Source organism: Pelmatolapia mariae, linkage group LG6, assembly GCF_036321145.2.
Source record: "Pelmatolapia mariae isolate MD_Pm_ZW linkage group LG6, Pm_UMD_F_2, whole genome shotgun sequence".
NCBI lineage: Eukaryota > Metazoa > Chordata > Actinopteri > Cichliformes > Cichlidae > Pelmatolapia > Pelmatolapia mariae.
Genome location: NC_086232.1, coordinates 2,799,184 through 2,816,822, shown reverse-complemented (window position 1 = coordinate 2,816,822; position 17,639 = coordinate 2,799,184). Strand labels below are relative to the sequence as shown.

Sequence of the window (17,639 nt, the reverse complement as noted above, 5' to 3'; positions counted from 1 at the left end):
TGTAGAGCACACTATTCCAACATTGCTGCTCATAAGGACACATTTCTAAATCGTTCAGCGTATAAACTCCACCCATTTCATTGCTTTCACAGATTTCCATTAACAAATATGAGGAATATAGCTTCTAAACGAATTCAGCCACTCCACTTTAAGATTAATGTAACATTTTACAAGAAGACAGACTGCAACGGAAAATGAACCTACATAACATCCACTGTCACTGAGCACAGTAAGGAAAACGTTTGTAATCATAGAACATGAAGACAAACATGGAAACAAGGCAGGCGATTATAAACTGCAAGCTTTCAGAATGTAAAAGCAAAAGCAAGTGACTGCCAGGATTTTTAAATGATTATTTCATTTATTAAGGAAAACAACCTGTCACTCTCTGCAGCGACTGCAGCGTCAGGAAGTCTGATCCTTCTTTGCAGAACTGTTTCAATTCAGCCACACTTGAAGGTTTTCACGGATGAACTCTGCGATTCAGATGCTTCAGCATGAGCTTAAACACAGACCAGAAACGTCCCTTTTTTGAGGCATTCAGAGGTGGACGTGCTGTGATCTTCGTCCTTCTGTGTAATCCAAGTGTGCTTAAGCTTCAGGGCATCATATCGTATTAAACAGTCCACAGAAGAAGTCAAACAGATGACAGAACTCTGTTTTTATATTATTACAGCTGTGAACTCGCGCTTCATAATGAGTTTTTATTTAACCAGTATGTGTTTGTCCATATAAAAAACAAAGCCAGTTTCTCTGCACATGAATCGGTCAGCACATCTATCTGTGTGGACACGTGTGCGTGTGTGTGTGCACACGTTCGAGTGTAGATCAAAAGCAAGCAAATGGAAAACTGCTCCTTAGCTTTTGGTGGAGCTGGCTCCATTAGAGGGAGGGCAGTGAAAAGGCCGGCCTTAAAGGGATGAAATGGATCTGTAATGAATGCTAAATGCCCAGCTAATGAAAAGGCAATAGTGCAGCTGAGAAGTATAACACTCCAAATGGAGTATTCCCTCAGGACTTCTTTTTTCAATGTAGTCTCAATCAGTTCTTCTCCCTCTCCCTTTTTAGAAGTCTTCTCAGCTTCTGTCCTGTTGCTTGTAGATCATTTACCTCACATCTTGACGCTAGGATAGGAATTTTTTTTGTCTCATTTGGAGTTTAATTGTGTATCTTTTTAAATGTTTATTGACAGACCCCTGAAATGCTGTAGTTTAGACCATAAAAGTACAAACATTAAGACAGACAAACTCATACCTCTAGATTTGTGGAAGTAAACTGGGGCAGGTGGAAGAAACACAAGCAAATGAGGAACATGCAGTCTCTGCTGTGTAACTGGAAATGAAACTTAGTCTTTTTTTCTGTTGTTTTGTATTCAATAACTTATTTTGGTTCTAACTCCATGGCAGTCATTAGGCACTAGGCAGAGCTTTGCAGGGGGGCAAAAACTTTAGGAACAACTCCAGTGACCTGCTCGTATTTATGATGTATGAAGAAAAGGTTCTGGGAAAAGAACCATAAAAATCAAAAACCTTATCAGATTTAAATGTGGCTGATCGTCTTCGATGGCATGTCTAGACAGCTTCCAGCATCACTGCTATTTTTAATTTAGCTCTCTAATTTGTGACTGCTTACACTTCTGCATTGCATTTGCACCACAAACATCAGTTTCTCTTCACAATCAAAATGTGATTGAACTGCAGACTTTCATCTTTATTTATGTTTAGCAAAAGTACATTAACTCAGTGGTTCTCAAACTTTTCACATCATCCCCACATGACAGGAAGAAATATTTTCACGCCTCATCTAAACAAAACAATGACAGAAAAGCTGAGCTGCAACTTTATTTGGATAATAAACTCATTCACGATGAATCCTTCAGCAATTTCTGTTTTAAACAAACATCTTTCATTTCAAACAGCTATCTGTAGCTTTTGTCACTGGACTGCTTCATGAGTCTGCAGCACTTCTTCAAAAAAGCAACAAGTTAAAGAGAATGTGAGAGTTGCCAAACATGGAATAAAGTTCAGTGTTAGTCTTATAAAACTTGTGAACAGAGATGAAAAATATATAAATTAGTGAGAGTTTAAAACTGTTTTTGACTGCAGAGCTGTGGCGGGCGTGGTCTGCGGCGTGGCTGTGGGGGAGGCGGGCGCACCTGAGCGGCCTCCGCAATCACGCCTCGCTGGCTTAAAACAGAATGAACTGGGTCCTGTCTTTGTTGTTGGTGTGTGTAGGCTGTAGCTGAAAAGCTGCAGGCGTGTGTACGTCGACAGCTGCAATAAAGAAGTGTAGTGAAAAGTGCGGACACGTAGTCGGGTCTCTCCAACCACGTGGGTTTCCGCATCACTGCAAACGATGCACGACAGACCCGACCACATGTTCGCACTTTTCAGTACACTTCTTTATTGCGGCTGTCGACGTACACACGCCTGCAGCTTTTCAGCGGATGCGCATATTATTAACGTAACTGCTGCAAATTTCTTTTTTCCGTCATAGAAGTGATTCCGATGTTAAACAGTAGTTCTGCATGACTTTTCTGCCAGGTAACCTGCACCCCACCTGTCAGAACTCTGCACCCCAGCAGTGGGGCGTGCCATGCTGTTTGAGAACCACTGCATGCATTAACTGTTCATTAATAATGGAATTTTTTATACATAATCTCATATTGAGAATCTCCAAGGTAAATGGACAGTTCACTGACAAGCAGCGGCATGCCCAGGTGACATGCCTATGTCCTGATTATTATCTGACAAATTAAGCAGATAAAATATCTGGAACTGATTCAGTGTGTTAAACTTTTATTTAGTAGCTGCTCGCTCCCAGTTTGAGGTCCAAATGTACGTTGATGCAAGTGAAAGAGGATTTGCAGAATTTTTTCTTGGGTTTCTAAATTAAACGTTCACAACATAAAACCTAGTCGAGAACACGAAAGTCTAAAACAGAGGCTTTATAGCGAGGTGCAAACCACTGGTTACACTCAAGAACAAAAAGACAAGATTAGATTTTGCCAGAAAACAACTGAAAGACTTTGACAGAAAAATGTTTGGACTGATGAAACCAAGCTGAACCTGTACAAGGATGTTAGGAAGAAAAAAATGAATAAATAAAGAACATGAAGAAAGTGAAGGGAGCAGAATTATGGCATGAATATGCATGGCTGTCAATTGTACTGGGCTGTTAAGTTGCATGCACACTGGAACTGTGATTGTTGGTTCTGGTTGCCTCGGTGAAGCTCTAGCAGGTCATATGTCAATCAGTGGCATTCTTCCCTGTCATTGGTAGTCTCATGAGTCACTCCTCTGAAAGTTTATTGTGGGTCTGGCGCACTTGGCATCGACAGCAATTTTGCGCTTAGTACAGCACTTCAGTTTGCATCAGGAATGTGGTGGAGTGTGGTTTGTGGCTCAGCTGCAGGGGGTAAAGCAGTGGGTTCAGTGGACAGTGCCAGGGAAGGCTGGCCAACACAGCTGATATCATCACTCTAACCACATCTACCCTGTTTCAAAGGGACAGAGGAGACAGGTGGTTTGAAGAAGGAGTAAAAGAGGCCATCTCTTTTCATGTGGACAGCCATCATTGAACACACAGTTGGCTCACTTTGGCTATCAGAAAGGTCACAGAAGTATCGGTGTGTTATGATCTGTTTTATGTCTTTGTGTGTGAGATCCACCTTTGGCAAACGACCGTATTGAAGCTTCATTTATTTTTATTTCTTATAGTTCTAGGTAGACTGAATAGCATTTCATTTACAGCAGTTGCATTAGTACACACTTTTCTGGTCATTCACACATATAAATGAAAATAAAGCTAGCTTGTCCAGTACTGTGAACCACTTAGAGTTGGAAAATAGATTGAAATAGAGTTTTTAAATGGGGCGATCGTGGCTCAAGAGTTGGCAGTTCATCTTGTAATCGGAAGGTTGCCGGTTTGAGCCCCGGTTCCGACAGTCTCGGTCGTTGTGTCCTTGGGCAAGACACTTCACCCGTTGCCTACTGGTGGTGGTCAGAGGGCCCGGTGGCGCCAGTGTCCGGCAGCCTCGCCTCTGTCAGTGCGCCCCAGGGCATCTGTGGCTACAATGTACCTGCCATCACCAGTGTGTGAATGGGTGAATGACTGAATGTAGTGTAAAGCACTTTGGGGTACATAGGGACTAAATAAAGCGCTATATAAATACAGGCCATTTACCATTTGGAACCGTGGGTACTGATGTGTCTGGTGTGTTTCGTTTCCTTCCATAGGTTCTACAAGAACAGACATCAATACCTGGCAGTGATCTAAACTTGATCTACCTTAGCTCCAGAGGAGCAGGATATAAACCAGTCCTGAAAGTCACCATGACGCAGACATCAATACCTTTCAATTTGATGAAGGTGTGATAAGTGATATTTCCCAGCATTTCAAGTTGCACCTAAAACAAATGCCAACCATTACTGTTTTCTGTGAATTAATCAGTATCAATGAAGTTAACCCTTTCCTGTCAATCCAGGTTCACCTGATGGTGGCAGTGGTGGGCCGCCTCTTCCAAAAATGGTTCCCTGCACAACCAAATCTGTCATACACATTCATCTGGGACAAGACAGATGCCTATGGCCAGCGTGTCTATGGACTGTCAGAGGCAGTTGGTAAGTTTGTACAAATAGAAAATACAGTACTTTCCAAAAATACAGGCAGTTTTGGGCATTTGCTATAAGGGTTGGTATCTGAAAAATCCTACTGCAATCAGTTTTTATTCGTCAGCATCACATATAGGGCTTTAAACAGTGTTACTGCCACACTCTGCATGAAACAGCATTAGTTTAATCAGACACTTGCAGACATATTTCTAACAATCTCATGTTTTTCTTTAGTCTGGCTGAAAAGCTTCCTTAAATTGTTTATCTGTAGTATGTTAATTTGTTAGTTTCTTAAAAGTGTTTTGAAACTTACAACATGTAATACTCTCTTTTCACTCATAAATGCAGAGGCTTGTTTTTTTCCATCATCTAATGCGTTGTATCTACAGAAACTTTTAATTTTTAAAAACATTTTAAAAAAAAATGCTTTCTGAGTTAAGAACCAACAACAACAACAGCGATATCAACAAGGAGCTCTTTCTGTGAGAACTTGAAGTTCCACCTGTTGCTCAGGGGACAAAACAAAATGGCTTGGCCATACGAACTCCTCCATGTTAAATATAAATCCGGATGCCATCGTTGCCTTCGTTGTCTCATCCTGGACCGTGGTACTGACACTCTAGTCCCCAGCCTCCTTCCTTCTGCTGAGTGTACAGTCTCAGGGTGCTGGACTTGTGGTCAGGAGCTTCCTCGTCTTAGATGTCAGTGGCTTCCATCTCCTCCTTTGGCCAGCTTATTATCCCAGCTGGGTACCTGATCACAGGCAGGACGTAGGTGTTGATAGCCTGGATCTTGTTCTTCTTATTCAGCTGACTCCTCAGGACTTGCCTGACCTTCTGCAGGTACGTGGTGGTTGCAGCTTTCCTAGTGGCCTCTTCATGGTTCCCATTTGCTCGTGGGATCCCCAGGTACTTGTAACTGTCCTCGATGTCTGCAATGTTGCCATCTGGTAGTTCGATCCCCTTAGTTCTGACTACCTGACTACTACACTTCTCCAGTCCGAATGATATTCCAATGTCGTTGCTGTATATCAGTGAATCAATGTCTCGTTCATGCTTGGCGTACAGCTTGTTGCCATCCATGTAGAGGAGGTGAGCTACTAGTTGTTTTGCCGTCAATCTGGATCCCTCATCCTATGCATGTAACCCCTTCTTGCCTAGAGCCGCTTACTGGATACAGACGCCCTGCCCTGGTCGGGAGTCGAACCGACTCTAATCACTGGACACATCTTTTGATTTAATGGTTTTTCTTTATTAAAAATTGATGTATAACTCTAAATATGTCTTATATTTTAGCTTCCACCCTTTGCTTTGTTTACATTGCTGCAAACCCTCGGCCTTCTCTCAACGAGCTTCATGATGTAGTCACCTGAAATGGTTTCACTTCACAGGTGTGCCTGTCAGGGTTCATTGGTGGAATTTCTTGCCTTCTAAATGGAGTTGGGACCATCAGTTAGGTTGTGCAGAAGTCAGGTTGGTACACAGCTCACAGCCCTATTTGACAACTGTTAGAATTCATATTATGGCAAGAACCAATCAGCTAAGTAAAGAGAAACAACAGCCCATCATGACTTTAAGAACTGAAGGTCAGTCCGTCTGGAAAATTGCTAAAATTTTGAATGTGTCCCCAAGTGCAGTCGCAAAAACCATCAAGTGCTACGATGAAACTGTCTCACATGAGGACGCCCCAGGAAAGGAAGACCAGGAGTCACCTCTGCTGCTGAGGATACATTCATCCGAGTCACCAGCCTCAGAAATCACAAGCAGCTCAGATTAGAGCCCTGATAAATGCCACACAGAGCTCCAGTAGCAGACACATCTCTACATCAGTTGTTCAGAGGAGACAAATCAAGCGCTTTACACTACATTCAGTCATCCACCCATTCACACACGCATTCACACACTGGTGATGGCAAGCTACATTATTATGTTCAAATAGCTGCTAAGAAACCACTACTGAGAAAAAGCAACAAGAAGAGATTTGTTTGGGCCCAGAAACACAAGGAGTGGACATTAGACCAGTGGAAATCTGTGCTTTGGTCTGATGAGTCCAAATTTCAGATCTTTGGTTCCACCCGCCGTGTCTTTGGGCAGAAAAGGTGAACTGATGGTCTCTACATGGTTGTCACTGTGAAGCATGGAGGAGGAGGTGTGATGGTGTGTGGGGGGGGGGTTTGCTGATAGTGGGGATTTATGTGGCCTGGCCTCCACAGTCACCTGACCTTAACCCAACTGAGATGGTTTGGGATGAGCTGGACCGCAGAGTGAAGGCAAACAGGCCAACAAGTGCTCAGCATCTCTGGGAACTCCTTCAAGACTGTTGGAAACCATTTCAGGAGACGACCTCATGAAGCTCATGGAGAGAATGCCAAGAGTGTGCAAAGCAGTAATCAAAGCAAAGGGTGGATAATTTGAAGAATCTAAAATATAAAACATGTTTTTTTGTTTACTACATAATTATGTATGTGTTCATTCATAGTTTTGATGCTGTCAGTAGGAATCTACAATCAAATAGAAAATAAAGAAAAACCTTTAAATGAGAGGCTGTGTCCAAACTTTTGACTGATAGTGTATCTGAGAAAGCTGATGTTACAGGGGCTCTGGCGCCAGTCTTGTATTTCAAATGTGTAATATCATAGCACGTGATGGTGCTAAGGAAGTAGCACTAAAAAGCTTTCTATACATACTCAGCTGTAGTGGCTAATAGTTCATACAATGGAGATGGTGGAAAATGCACTTGGTGTGTGTGTGTGTGTGTGTGTGTGTGTGTGTGTGTGTGTGTGTGTGTGTGTGTGTGTGTGTGTGTGTGTGTGTGCGTGTGTGTGTGTGTGTGTATGTGTGTGTGACCTAAACATGAAGGCTCTCAGTGAACCAACATCAGGAGTCACTGCATGTTGCAAAAGCAAACAAATGTGAGGGTCACTGTGGCTCATCGTGTATAGACCCGGGTTCTTTGTTCAGAATTGCACAGGCTTTCCTGTTTGGTTTGAAAATGTACAAAGGAAAGGATTAAATATGTGGACTTACCTGAAACTCTGTGTCTAACAGTGTCTGTAGGTTTTGAATACGAGTCCTGCCTGGATCTTATCCTGTGGGAGAAGAGGACGGCTGTTCTACAGGGCTATGAGTTGGATGCTTCCAACGTGGGAGGATGGACACTGGATAAGCATCACATCCTGGACGTACAGAATGGTAGGTTATACATTATATTCAGCGTTACTGAACTATACACAGCAATATGTGACAATACTGAAATCATCTCCACACTGTAAAAGAAAACAGTCCTACTAATATTAATGTTGTTCATGCAGGCTTTAGTCAAGAGAGTAGGGAAAAATCATTTGTTGGAATTTGGAGTCTAATTCTTACTCGCTACTCACCAATCAAATCTGATCATTTGTAATGAAGGTAGCGGTTGCTCTGGGCTGTCGGCTGTCTATATTTTAATTGACTGGTTTGAATATGATGCATGCAAAGTCCAAATGAGTAGACAGCAGCATTAGCCAGCCACATTTTTGTAGCTTTGTGCTGAATTTGTCTTGTTAAGATGCAACGATCCCTTAAAGCATATGTTTATAAAATACATTTTTAAAGGCTTTTCATCCTTATGCCCTTCACACCACCCCTCTCCGGCAGCTCCCTCCCTCGCTGAACTCTGTCTGTCACCCTATCCATCACATTGCTATTCACCTTCTCTCCTTGCGGTCCTCCTGGGCTTTCAACACCTCCTCACCCCATTCAGTGTATATGTGTGTGTATGAAAAAGAGTGTGTCTATTAGCAAGTGTGATTTGTGATATCTGGCAACATGTGTTCTGCTCTCCGTGGGTGTGACTCTGTATCTGGAGGGACAGAACTGCAGTGCAGTCTCTTTGAGACCAAACACACTGCATGAATAATTATTTGTCTGAGAATCCAACACTGCTCCAGTGTTTTATTCATAGTTCAGCTGTAGATGTGCTCTCGTGGAATGGGCAATATTTATGTTATATTTGCAAGAAGCACACTTGTTTAGTGAATACTGACTTAAGCCCTGCCAATGAGGAATGCTCCCACGATTCATTTTATGTCTTAGATTGAGTAAACATAAGAAACCGAGTTATAAATGGATCACAGACTATACGACAGCAGACATGAGCATGTGACAGTCGTTTGAACCAAAGCCTCATATTCAACTGAACATTAGTACAATGATGGTAACAGATCTGACAGGTCCTCATACCTGCATTAAGGTTAAAACTCTATTCTGGTGCCAGTGTGTGTCACAGCAGCACAGAGAACCACAACAGAGACAGCGAGTACGTTTTACAGTGTTTATATAAGACAACAGAGTGTAATTCGGAGCAAAGTGTAGAGGAGGGCGTGGGTGGCGTAGTGACGTGGCCGTGGGTCAGTAAGGGAAAACTGGGACTTAACAGGTGCAACTGGAACGAAGCGGGTACGTCTGAGAAGAGAAGAGAACGGGGTTAGGAAGGTGGCGAGGTTAAGGACACTTGGGGAAGTGGAGTACGACTGATGTGACTTACTTGTAGCCAGGGTGAGTTTGGCTTTGAGGGACAGGCGGTGAGAATCCAGGTGAGTAATGGCAAAGACTGGCTGACCTGAGTTCCACTGCGGGGTGGTGATAGGAGGGCAGGCAGGTGAGGTTCACGGTATTTTCCAGAATGGAGAGGTAGTCCGAGGAGAGCTGAAGCTGAAGGTAAGCGGCAAGGAAGGTCCAGGTGAACTGTGGCATAGGAAAACGGAATACCAACGTGAGGTCATTGACAAACTGGCGGCGAAGGACATTCTGCGTAGAGCTTAAATCCTCAACCCGATTACCCAGAATCAGCTTCTGGTGTGAGGGACTGCAGGAGAGCTGATGGCTCCGCCCAGGGGTGGAGACCAAGGAACTCAGGTGCCTGAATGAGTTTTCCAGACATACCCCCGGATCATGACGGTCTGATCATTTAGTTAAAAACAAAGCAATATGACTTCACCTGAATTCTTGTCTTTGTGCTATTTGCAGTTAAATGATTTGCAAATCAGTGGATTCTGTTAATATTTGCAGTTTACAGTCTACATTAAACTTTAAGTAGTTACATTAACTAACATTAATGCACCATTTTCCTTGTAAACAGTGTATACATAAGATATGTTCAAAGTGCATATGGTAAACAGTGGAAGATTGTATTTGTCAAAGAAAGGTGATATTATGAAAGGTGAATTCCCCTGTGTGTGTGATCATATATAACAGAGTGATAATGATACTATTGCATATAAAGAAACTGGAAACAACCTCAAGCTGAGAACATGAATAAAGCATGATGTACAGGAGTTGTGTGTCTTAAGTTGATCCATCCAGATTTGTCTTATTTTTGATTAATCTGAGAGAATCTAAGAGATTATTCATCCCTTAGTGGTAAATGACTGATGGGGTGTTGTCATCAACCTGCCGGGCGGGCAGGTGGTCGCGGGGGGCGATGCAGACATCCAAGTCGAGAAAGATGCAACAGAAAGCTCGATTGATACCATCTACTAAACATATCAGACGAGTTCAAATTTCAGTGACTTCAACTTTTAGATCAAGGTTGAAGGTCAAGTTTTTCGAAGATCTTCAGAATGTGATAACTCAAGAAAGAAGTCATCTATGATTTGGAACTTGATGACACAGGTGTATCTACTAGGATACACACACATACATACCTGACAAACTACCTCAGATTAGGTGAGAAGGAGGGAGTCCACAGAAGAAGTTCAGCATTTATTAAACCAACCAAGACAGAAACATCACCGAAGAGTTGATGAAAGGTGGAGTAGAAGAGAGAAACTGAGAAGTTAATTTGAGCCATCTGTTATAGTGTGGAGGACAGAGGTGAAGTGCATTAGCCACTTAGCCTGGAGTAACACCTGGAGTAACAGCTGGCTGGGATTTCTTGACATTTGAAGGGTCGACACACGCCACCTTCTTAAAATGGCAATGGAAATTAACCTGCAATATTAAAATACATCTCCATTTATTAAATAAGCCATTCCTCTGCAGATGATCTGTTAGCTGTTTGACAACTACTCTTTCAAGGATGTTTGATATGAAAGGAAGGTTGGAGATTGGCCTATAATTAGCTAAGACAGCTGGGTCTAGAGATGCTTTTAAGTGAGTTTTTTATGGTGTCTTGTAGTTGTTGTCCTAAAGGAATGGTTTAAATATTTTTAGTAATAAAGTAGTATAAACGTAACTGTAATAGTAATTCAAGGGCAGAAAAGTTAAGTTGTGCATTGCAGACAAGCAGCACAATTGGTATGTTTTGATACCACTTATATACTGATCTGGGTTAATGTAGGAAGACTAGCGGTCTCCTGAGTCTTTTTCTCAGGACAGCACAAGTCACTGTTTTTCCAAAATTGAGAATTTTTTATCTCTAAAGTCACGTTGTGCTTAGAGAAGTGTCAAACTGCACAGGAATTAGTTTGCGGGTAGGTGTTCCTATTAGAAAGACTTAATTCCAGTTTTTGGATCTCATTCTAACTTATCATTCGGGGGTTTAGTTGGGTTTTCATAAAGGAATGCTGTTTGTTTGTTTGTTTGTTTGTAGTTTTTGCTGCTAAGAGTGACACAGCGTGTCATGGTACGGAGTCTAGTGATTTGTGATTCTGAATATTGATCGATTTAGTTTGTTTGTGGTTATTTGTTAATGATTCTAGTGTTTAGATGTTACTGTGCCTCTCTTGTGTTACCTGTTGTCATCCTTGTCTCTCCATTCATGTATTTCCTGTTTTATTTTGATAGTCTGTGTCCTGTGTCAGTGTGTTCTGTTTGTCTTGCGAGTCTAATTACTCACAGCTGTGTTCCCTGCCTGTTTTCCTCGTTACCCTCGGTGTGTGTTCATATACTGTGTGTTTCCTTCTGTTCATCGCCTACAATTCTTCTGTGTTCTTTTGTTCAATGTTTAGGTTTTGTTTGCGTTTTCACTTCCTCCCTTCGTTTGTTGCTTTGAAGTATTTTGTACAGCCACCAAGTAAAGACTCTCTTTCAGTTTAAACCAACGTCTGTTCCTCTGTTTGTCTGCGCGTGGGTCCGCACTGTGACACAACCAGTTATTAGGTTTAGGGGGCCAATTACTTCCCCATATAGGGCCAGGTGGGTTTAGTTCGTTTTTGCATTAATAAATTAAAAAAGACATTTAAAAACTGCATTTTGTATTTTCTCTGGTTCTCTTTGTCTTCTATTAAAATTTGACAAGCGTGACAGATTTGCCAAAAAGTAAGAAACCAGACGCTGTATTAGAGCAGGGCGATATGACCCAAAATATTTATCACGACATACATTTGAAAATTTGCGATAACGATATAACTGACGATATAATTGACACTAGACGAAACACTTTACAACTCCACAACTTTATTAGTGCAAAAAAACCCAAACCATCAATGTAGGCTCCTGCCTACGATAGCCGTAATGCTCCGACAATCCATCAAGCGGTGCGGGTTCGTAACTTAGCAAAGTCGTACTGAAACATTTGACAGATTTTCGAGCGCCGTGTAGCACATAAAATCGTTTCGAGGTCAGTAAACACAACCAGAATTCATACATAAGGCCCACGGGATTATAAGGGGCACTGTCGATTTTCAGAAAAATCAAAGGATTGATTTTAAGTGTGCCGTATTTTCCAAACAACACGGTAATAACGACGGCCCGCTAGCATGCGCTACCAAAAATAGTGCTTTGTTGTGTATCTGACGGACGAAAGCTAAACCAGTTCCACACCACTGAAGTTGCAGCATTTTTACAAACCAGTTCTGGTTCATCGTTTCATTCAACGACCCGCTTTCACCCTTCTCATTCTCTGTCGCCGCCATGCTTTTTCTGCCATGTGCACAGCGCATGCACATTTTACCCATATTCTATCGCCATATTTCATTTTCTTATCGTTGCCCGACATTATACCGGTGTTACTGTGAACGGTATGATATGGCCCAGCCCTACTAACTGTATGTATGCTCCGCGTCCATCAAATGTAGCCTGTCTTTTTTTAAAATCTCTGTTTGCTTTGCATCCAAGCATAAAATAAGAAAGAAAGATCAGATGAAGTGGGTTCCAAGAAAGTGGCAGTTTTAATAATTCAGTTCACTACAGGAGGCGACTTTGATGTCTTACTTTGAAGAACAAGTGCATCTCTCCTCTGTTGATCTTTTCATCTTTCCTCATCAACCTCCTCAAAAGCCAGCCGGCCTACCCCTCATCGTTCTTACTCTGCTTTCTCTCCTCTGTCATCCTTCATTGTTTCTACCAACCTAAAATATTACACCTCAGTTTAAACAATGTCCTCCCTTAAAATTGTGTGCCTCAGGCGCTGGCTACCAAAGTTCAGACGTGGCTGGGTCGATTTATAGAAGTTTTAGTTGAACTTTATTTGGACAGTACTGTAAAAATAGTACATGAACTTAACAGGTGACTGAAGGTCTAATTTTATATGAAAACAGTCTGATAGATGAACCAGGCTGATTGAAGCATCCCTGTATTTACACACAGACACTTTCCTTCAATGCTTTATCCATCTCGTTTCCAGGTATACTGTACAAAGGCAACGGTGAGAATGTCTTCATTTCCCAGCAGCCACCCGTCATCAACAGCATCATGGGTAAGTATAGAATAAAAGCGTCCCAGTTTGTTTGAGCATGCACACACATAATCAGTGCTGGTCACTGCATGCTGACTGCACATTTCCTTTAGAGGTGGCCTGTACTTTAATTGTTTTCTGTTACATACATTTGTGGTCAGAAGTTTACGTAACTCATCATGGTTTCATGGTCATTTCTTTTGAATTAAGTCTTTGAAATGATTTTGTTTATCTTGATGGAATGATTGTACAGCACTTCTCCACAGAACGTCAAAGCTGGAACATATACATACACAATCACTGATATTTGATAAAACCTCCCTTAGCACGTTGCACTTTGACCTGACAGCGTTAGTACTCAGCAGCAAGCTGATGGCAGTGTTACACCTGGATATTTGACCGCTCTTGACATAACTGGTAGCATTGATCTAAATTAGTTGATTTTCTGTCACAAAGCTGTCTTTACAAATGTCAGTAGTACTGAGGTCAGAGCTTTGGATACATGAACTGCTTTATTACAAAACCCGTTTTCATGTTTGTATTTTCAGACTTCTAGTTGTTGATTTGCAGTCAAGTTGAAGGATTTGGTACTTGTCCAATATTTTGTCCACTTTTGTGTAATACTTAACTTTAAGTTTTCTGGACTTTCCCATTGTTGTGTGTTTGTCAGTCCAAGGTGAAACAAATCTTTTTATGCTGACAAGTGCGAGATGTCACTAATGAGAAGTTAATAGGCAACGGCCTTTTCAATAGAATTCATGCTAGAACCTTCAGAAAAACATATTAATAGATTTGTGTATTTATCTGAGTCAATTTATATATTTTTCACTCCATGTAGATTAATGACAATCCCAAATAAATGTAAACTGGTCATTAAAGATTTAAATATAAAGGATAATCAATTCAATGAAGCACATGTTGCAGTAAAAACATAGTTGCCACCTTCGAGTCAACCTGAATACAATAATAAGTTTTTGTAAACTAGTTGCTGTGATCGATGCATGAGTTCAACGAGCCACATGGTGGCAGCATGGTGATGCACTGGTTAGCATCTCCTCACAGCAAAAAGGGTTCCTGTTTCATATCTGTGGCCATCAGTATGGGTTTCCTCCTCATACTCCGGCTTCCACCGGAATGAAAATCAATGACATTCCTTCTATTATAAAAAGCTGTTCTCTTGGAAATTAGTGAATCCACCCCAACTGGATCTTAACCAGCTGCTGGTTCATATATGGAAAAATGAATTTTAACTTCCTCTCCTAGGAAACGGTCGTCGCCGCAGCATCTCGTGCCCCAGCTGTAATGGGCAGGCAGAGGGCAACAAGCTGCTGGCGCCCTTGGCTCTGGCATGTGGAGCAGACGGCAGCATTTTTGTTGGCGACTTCAACTACATCAGAAGAATCTTTCCCTCTGGGAATGTTACCAGTGTCATGGAGCTAAGGTAAGGAGGGGAGAGCCACTGCTGCTTTTGGAAACCTAATCCAGAGAATACATTTCCTGGTTTCACAGAGATAAAGGCTGTGTCCAAATTCAGAGGCTGCATCCTTCAGAGGCTGCATCCTTCAGAGGCTGCATCCTTCAGAGGCTGCATCCTTCAGAGGCTGCATCCTTCAGAGGCCGCGTTTGTAGGCTGTCCAAATTCGAAGGCTGCTCCAAATGCAGCCCACAAGTGCGTCCTCATTTTCCCCAGATTTTAAGGATGGTGTATCCTTCGTGGCCTACCCTATCCCAGGATTCATTGCGAATCAAAGGTTGAAGAAATTGTTTGGAGAAAATGGCGAACAGTCGAAGCGAAGCGGTCCAGAAATAAACTTTTAAAAGTAAGTACTGGGTTTTTATCTCACTGAAATATGCAGCAGAACAAATGTTAACATATTGAAAAGTCTTCAAATGTTAAATTCAACTAACCTTTGGCTAAGTTACGTGACATCAGTGATATCGCCTCTTAACGCAGCTCAGGCCATACAAGCTCTGGCTAGTTAGTTTTTTTACTGAAGTTGGGTCTGCTTGGCGGTGCCCAGCGTACTTAAAGGTTTTAGCATAAACCGAGCAGACGGTTCACTCTTTAAGCCAAGTGTGTTTATGGGGACCAAACATGTGGCCCCTGAACTGTGGTGACGACACAGACTCAACCACGTTGTGGTTTAGAGTTAGAGGAGATCTCAGCCTGTATTGAGACACTAATAATGAGACTGACAGTAGATGGAGAAGTCCTCCATGTTTTTCCCATGCTTATATCAAACAACCTGAGCACATCACCCTTGTTATAAAGACCAACACTCTGCAGGATCGTAAGTCCTGTTTCCATTTTCTCTCAGTTTTTTATTTCTCTGATTTAAATACATAAACTATGTCCATGTGAATCTGTTAGAAAACTGCATTTTCATCTGAACGTTAACAGATATTTGATAAAATTTTTTGCTTCAGTTGTTAACTGCCATGGTTGATTTCCTTCTGCAAGTGTCCAGAGTCAGGAGAGACTGAGAAGGTGAGAGGAGACGGGGTGAGGCTCTCCACCCCTGATGAGACACCAGGAGCAGTGTGTGAGGAAGAGGAGGAGAAAAAGGAGCCAGCAGCAGCTGAGAGATGCAGAGGAGAACAGGGGGAGAACAGGCAGCCGTTCTCTGTAGCTGAGGGACTGGTGGAAATATTTAAACAGTTTCTTGATATTTGCTTCCTGCATTTGCAGAAGTATCTCCAACACAAACTGTAACAGCTGCATACAGGGAACCACTCCTTCTGTTTATCCTGCAGGACAGGATCTGACAGGGAAAGAAGGAACAGTAAAGGGAACCACGGACACCTTTGATAACAATTTGTTTTATCCAGAACATATTTAGTTAAAATATTGTTTTTATCACAGTGGTATTGTGCTGGTTTCACTGGGAAACGTATGCAGCTCATTTAAATAAAGAGTTCAAAGAGCTGTGAAAAGTTGTCCATTCATACAGTGTGTCAGTATTTTATAAGGATGTGATGTTTCTGTATCATCTCTCTCCTGTTAGAGCCTCTCACACAAACATCAGCCTGTTTAATGCTCTCATATCTTCAACATCTTAAATTGCACAGTTTTCTCATCAATAAAAGAATATTTACTGCATCAGTTTGTCTTCCATTTTTTCTGAAACACGCAAGGATCAAATCTTTTAGTTTATTTTTGGCATATTGCCCTTAAATATAACTAAAGCTTCCAGGCAGTGGTCACTGTATATTAATATTTGTATGTTAGAAAGTCACACAGGTATAAATGATATGAAACAGAAATGCATACCTTGAATTTGAACTGAAATGCTAAAGCTGGTGAGTTAAATACCACCACTGAGCTTTGCTTCTTCTTCTTTCTTTTTTTTCAAAAAATGCACAAGCTGTATATATAGTAAAATCGAATGTAATCCTTTTACATTTGCACCATCAAAATGAAATGAGGCTAGCCTCATGAACTACAGTAGCAAACTAGTTTGCTAGCTAAAGTTAGCATTGTTGGCTCAGCGCATGGTTGTAATGTTCTCCCAGATACAGCACACGCAGATGAAACAACAGTTTTCTCAGATAAAAGTCAAACATATGACATAAATATTTTATGTATTTCTATCGAACATGCCGTCCACCACAGCTGTAGCTGCTTATGTGGTGGTTGCTAGGCAGACCGTCCAATTTAACAGCCTTGCACTTCCGGTCTTCGTGGCCTTCGAAGGATGTAGCCCCTTAGTTTGGACACAGCCCAAGGTCTTACCCACAGAACTGACAGTCCTTTTTCAAGAAAGCGTTGCCAAACCATTTGATCCAGCTTTGCCTGGTAACTGTAAATGTATTCATCAGCTGATGTAAAACAAAACAGGACCCAGTGATTTGTCAAAATGACCTGATTTAAGAGTACTTAAAGTAGAAATGTAATACTACATTTAATGCTAATTGCAATGCTAACATAATATAATGTAATGCTAATTTACACCATGGAGCCCTACTTTCAAACAGGTTTAACACTGTCTGGATTTAAGAAACAGGTGTTTAAAGTCAAAGTTTTAGAACATGTTGAGTGCCACGATGTCACTGGGTTGGTTGGTTTCTGCTAATAGAATTACATTAGCTAACATTCATGTTAGCTAACTAATGAAGAACTAACAACATAGTGGAAAACAGCCATGTTTTAGACTCACATCTCTTTTATACTGATTTCCATAAGACATATTTCCCATCCTAACTGTTGCTTATGCTGTAGTATTTTTCCCCTAGAGATTTAATTGTAATAGCAGCCGGGCATCAATCTGGTAACTAACTTGTTTCTCTCTGCTTTCTTGGGTTTTCTGGCTTTTTTTTTTCAAAGAAACAAAGATTTCAGGCATAGGTAAGTGTGACTAATCCTTCTTCAACCTGTAACTTCTTTTCGTTCCACAAATCGCTTTTTGCACCAGATTTTACTTTGCTTTTGGG

The 17,639-nt window shown here is 41.5% G+C and overlaps 1 protein-coding gene across 7 annotated transcripts in view; it reads left to right on the top strand.

Annotated features, from left to right (window-relative positions):
* The window catches only part of tenm3 (teneurin transmembrane protein 3), a 266,186-nt gene that overhangs the window by 193,967 nt on the left and 54,580 nt on the right, over window positions 1-17,639 (top strand). For 5 of the 7 annotated variants that reach the window (XM_063475647.1, XM_063475644.1, XM_063475645.1 and 2 more), the window contains 6 exons: window positions 4,239-4,370; window positions 4,487-4,622; window positions 7,661-7,804; window positions 13,158-13,229; window positions 14,472-14,649; window positions 17,533-17,553. In XM_063475647.1, the coding sequence (XP_063331717.1) occupies window positions 4,239-4,370; window positions 4,487-4,622; window positions 7,661-7,804; window positions 13,158-13,229; window positions 14,472-14,649; window positions 17,533-17,553 (683 nt within the window). The remainder of the gene's footprint in view (window positions 1-4,238; window positions 4,371-4,486; window positions 4,623-7,660; window positions 7,805-13,157; window positions 13,230-14,471; window positions 14,650-17,532; window positions 17,554-17,639) is intronic. The other 2 variants (XM_063475648.1, XM_063475646.1) reach the window with 1 other exon arrangement.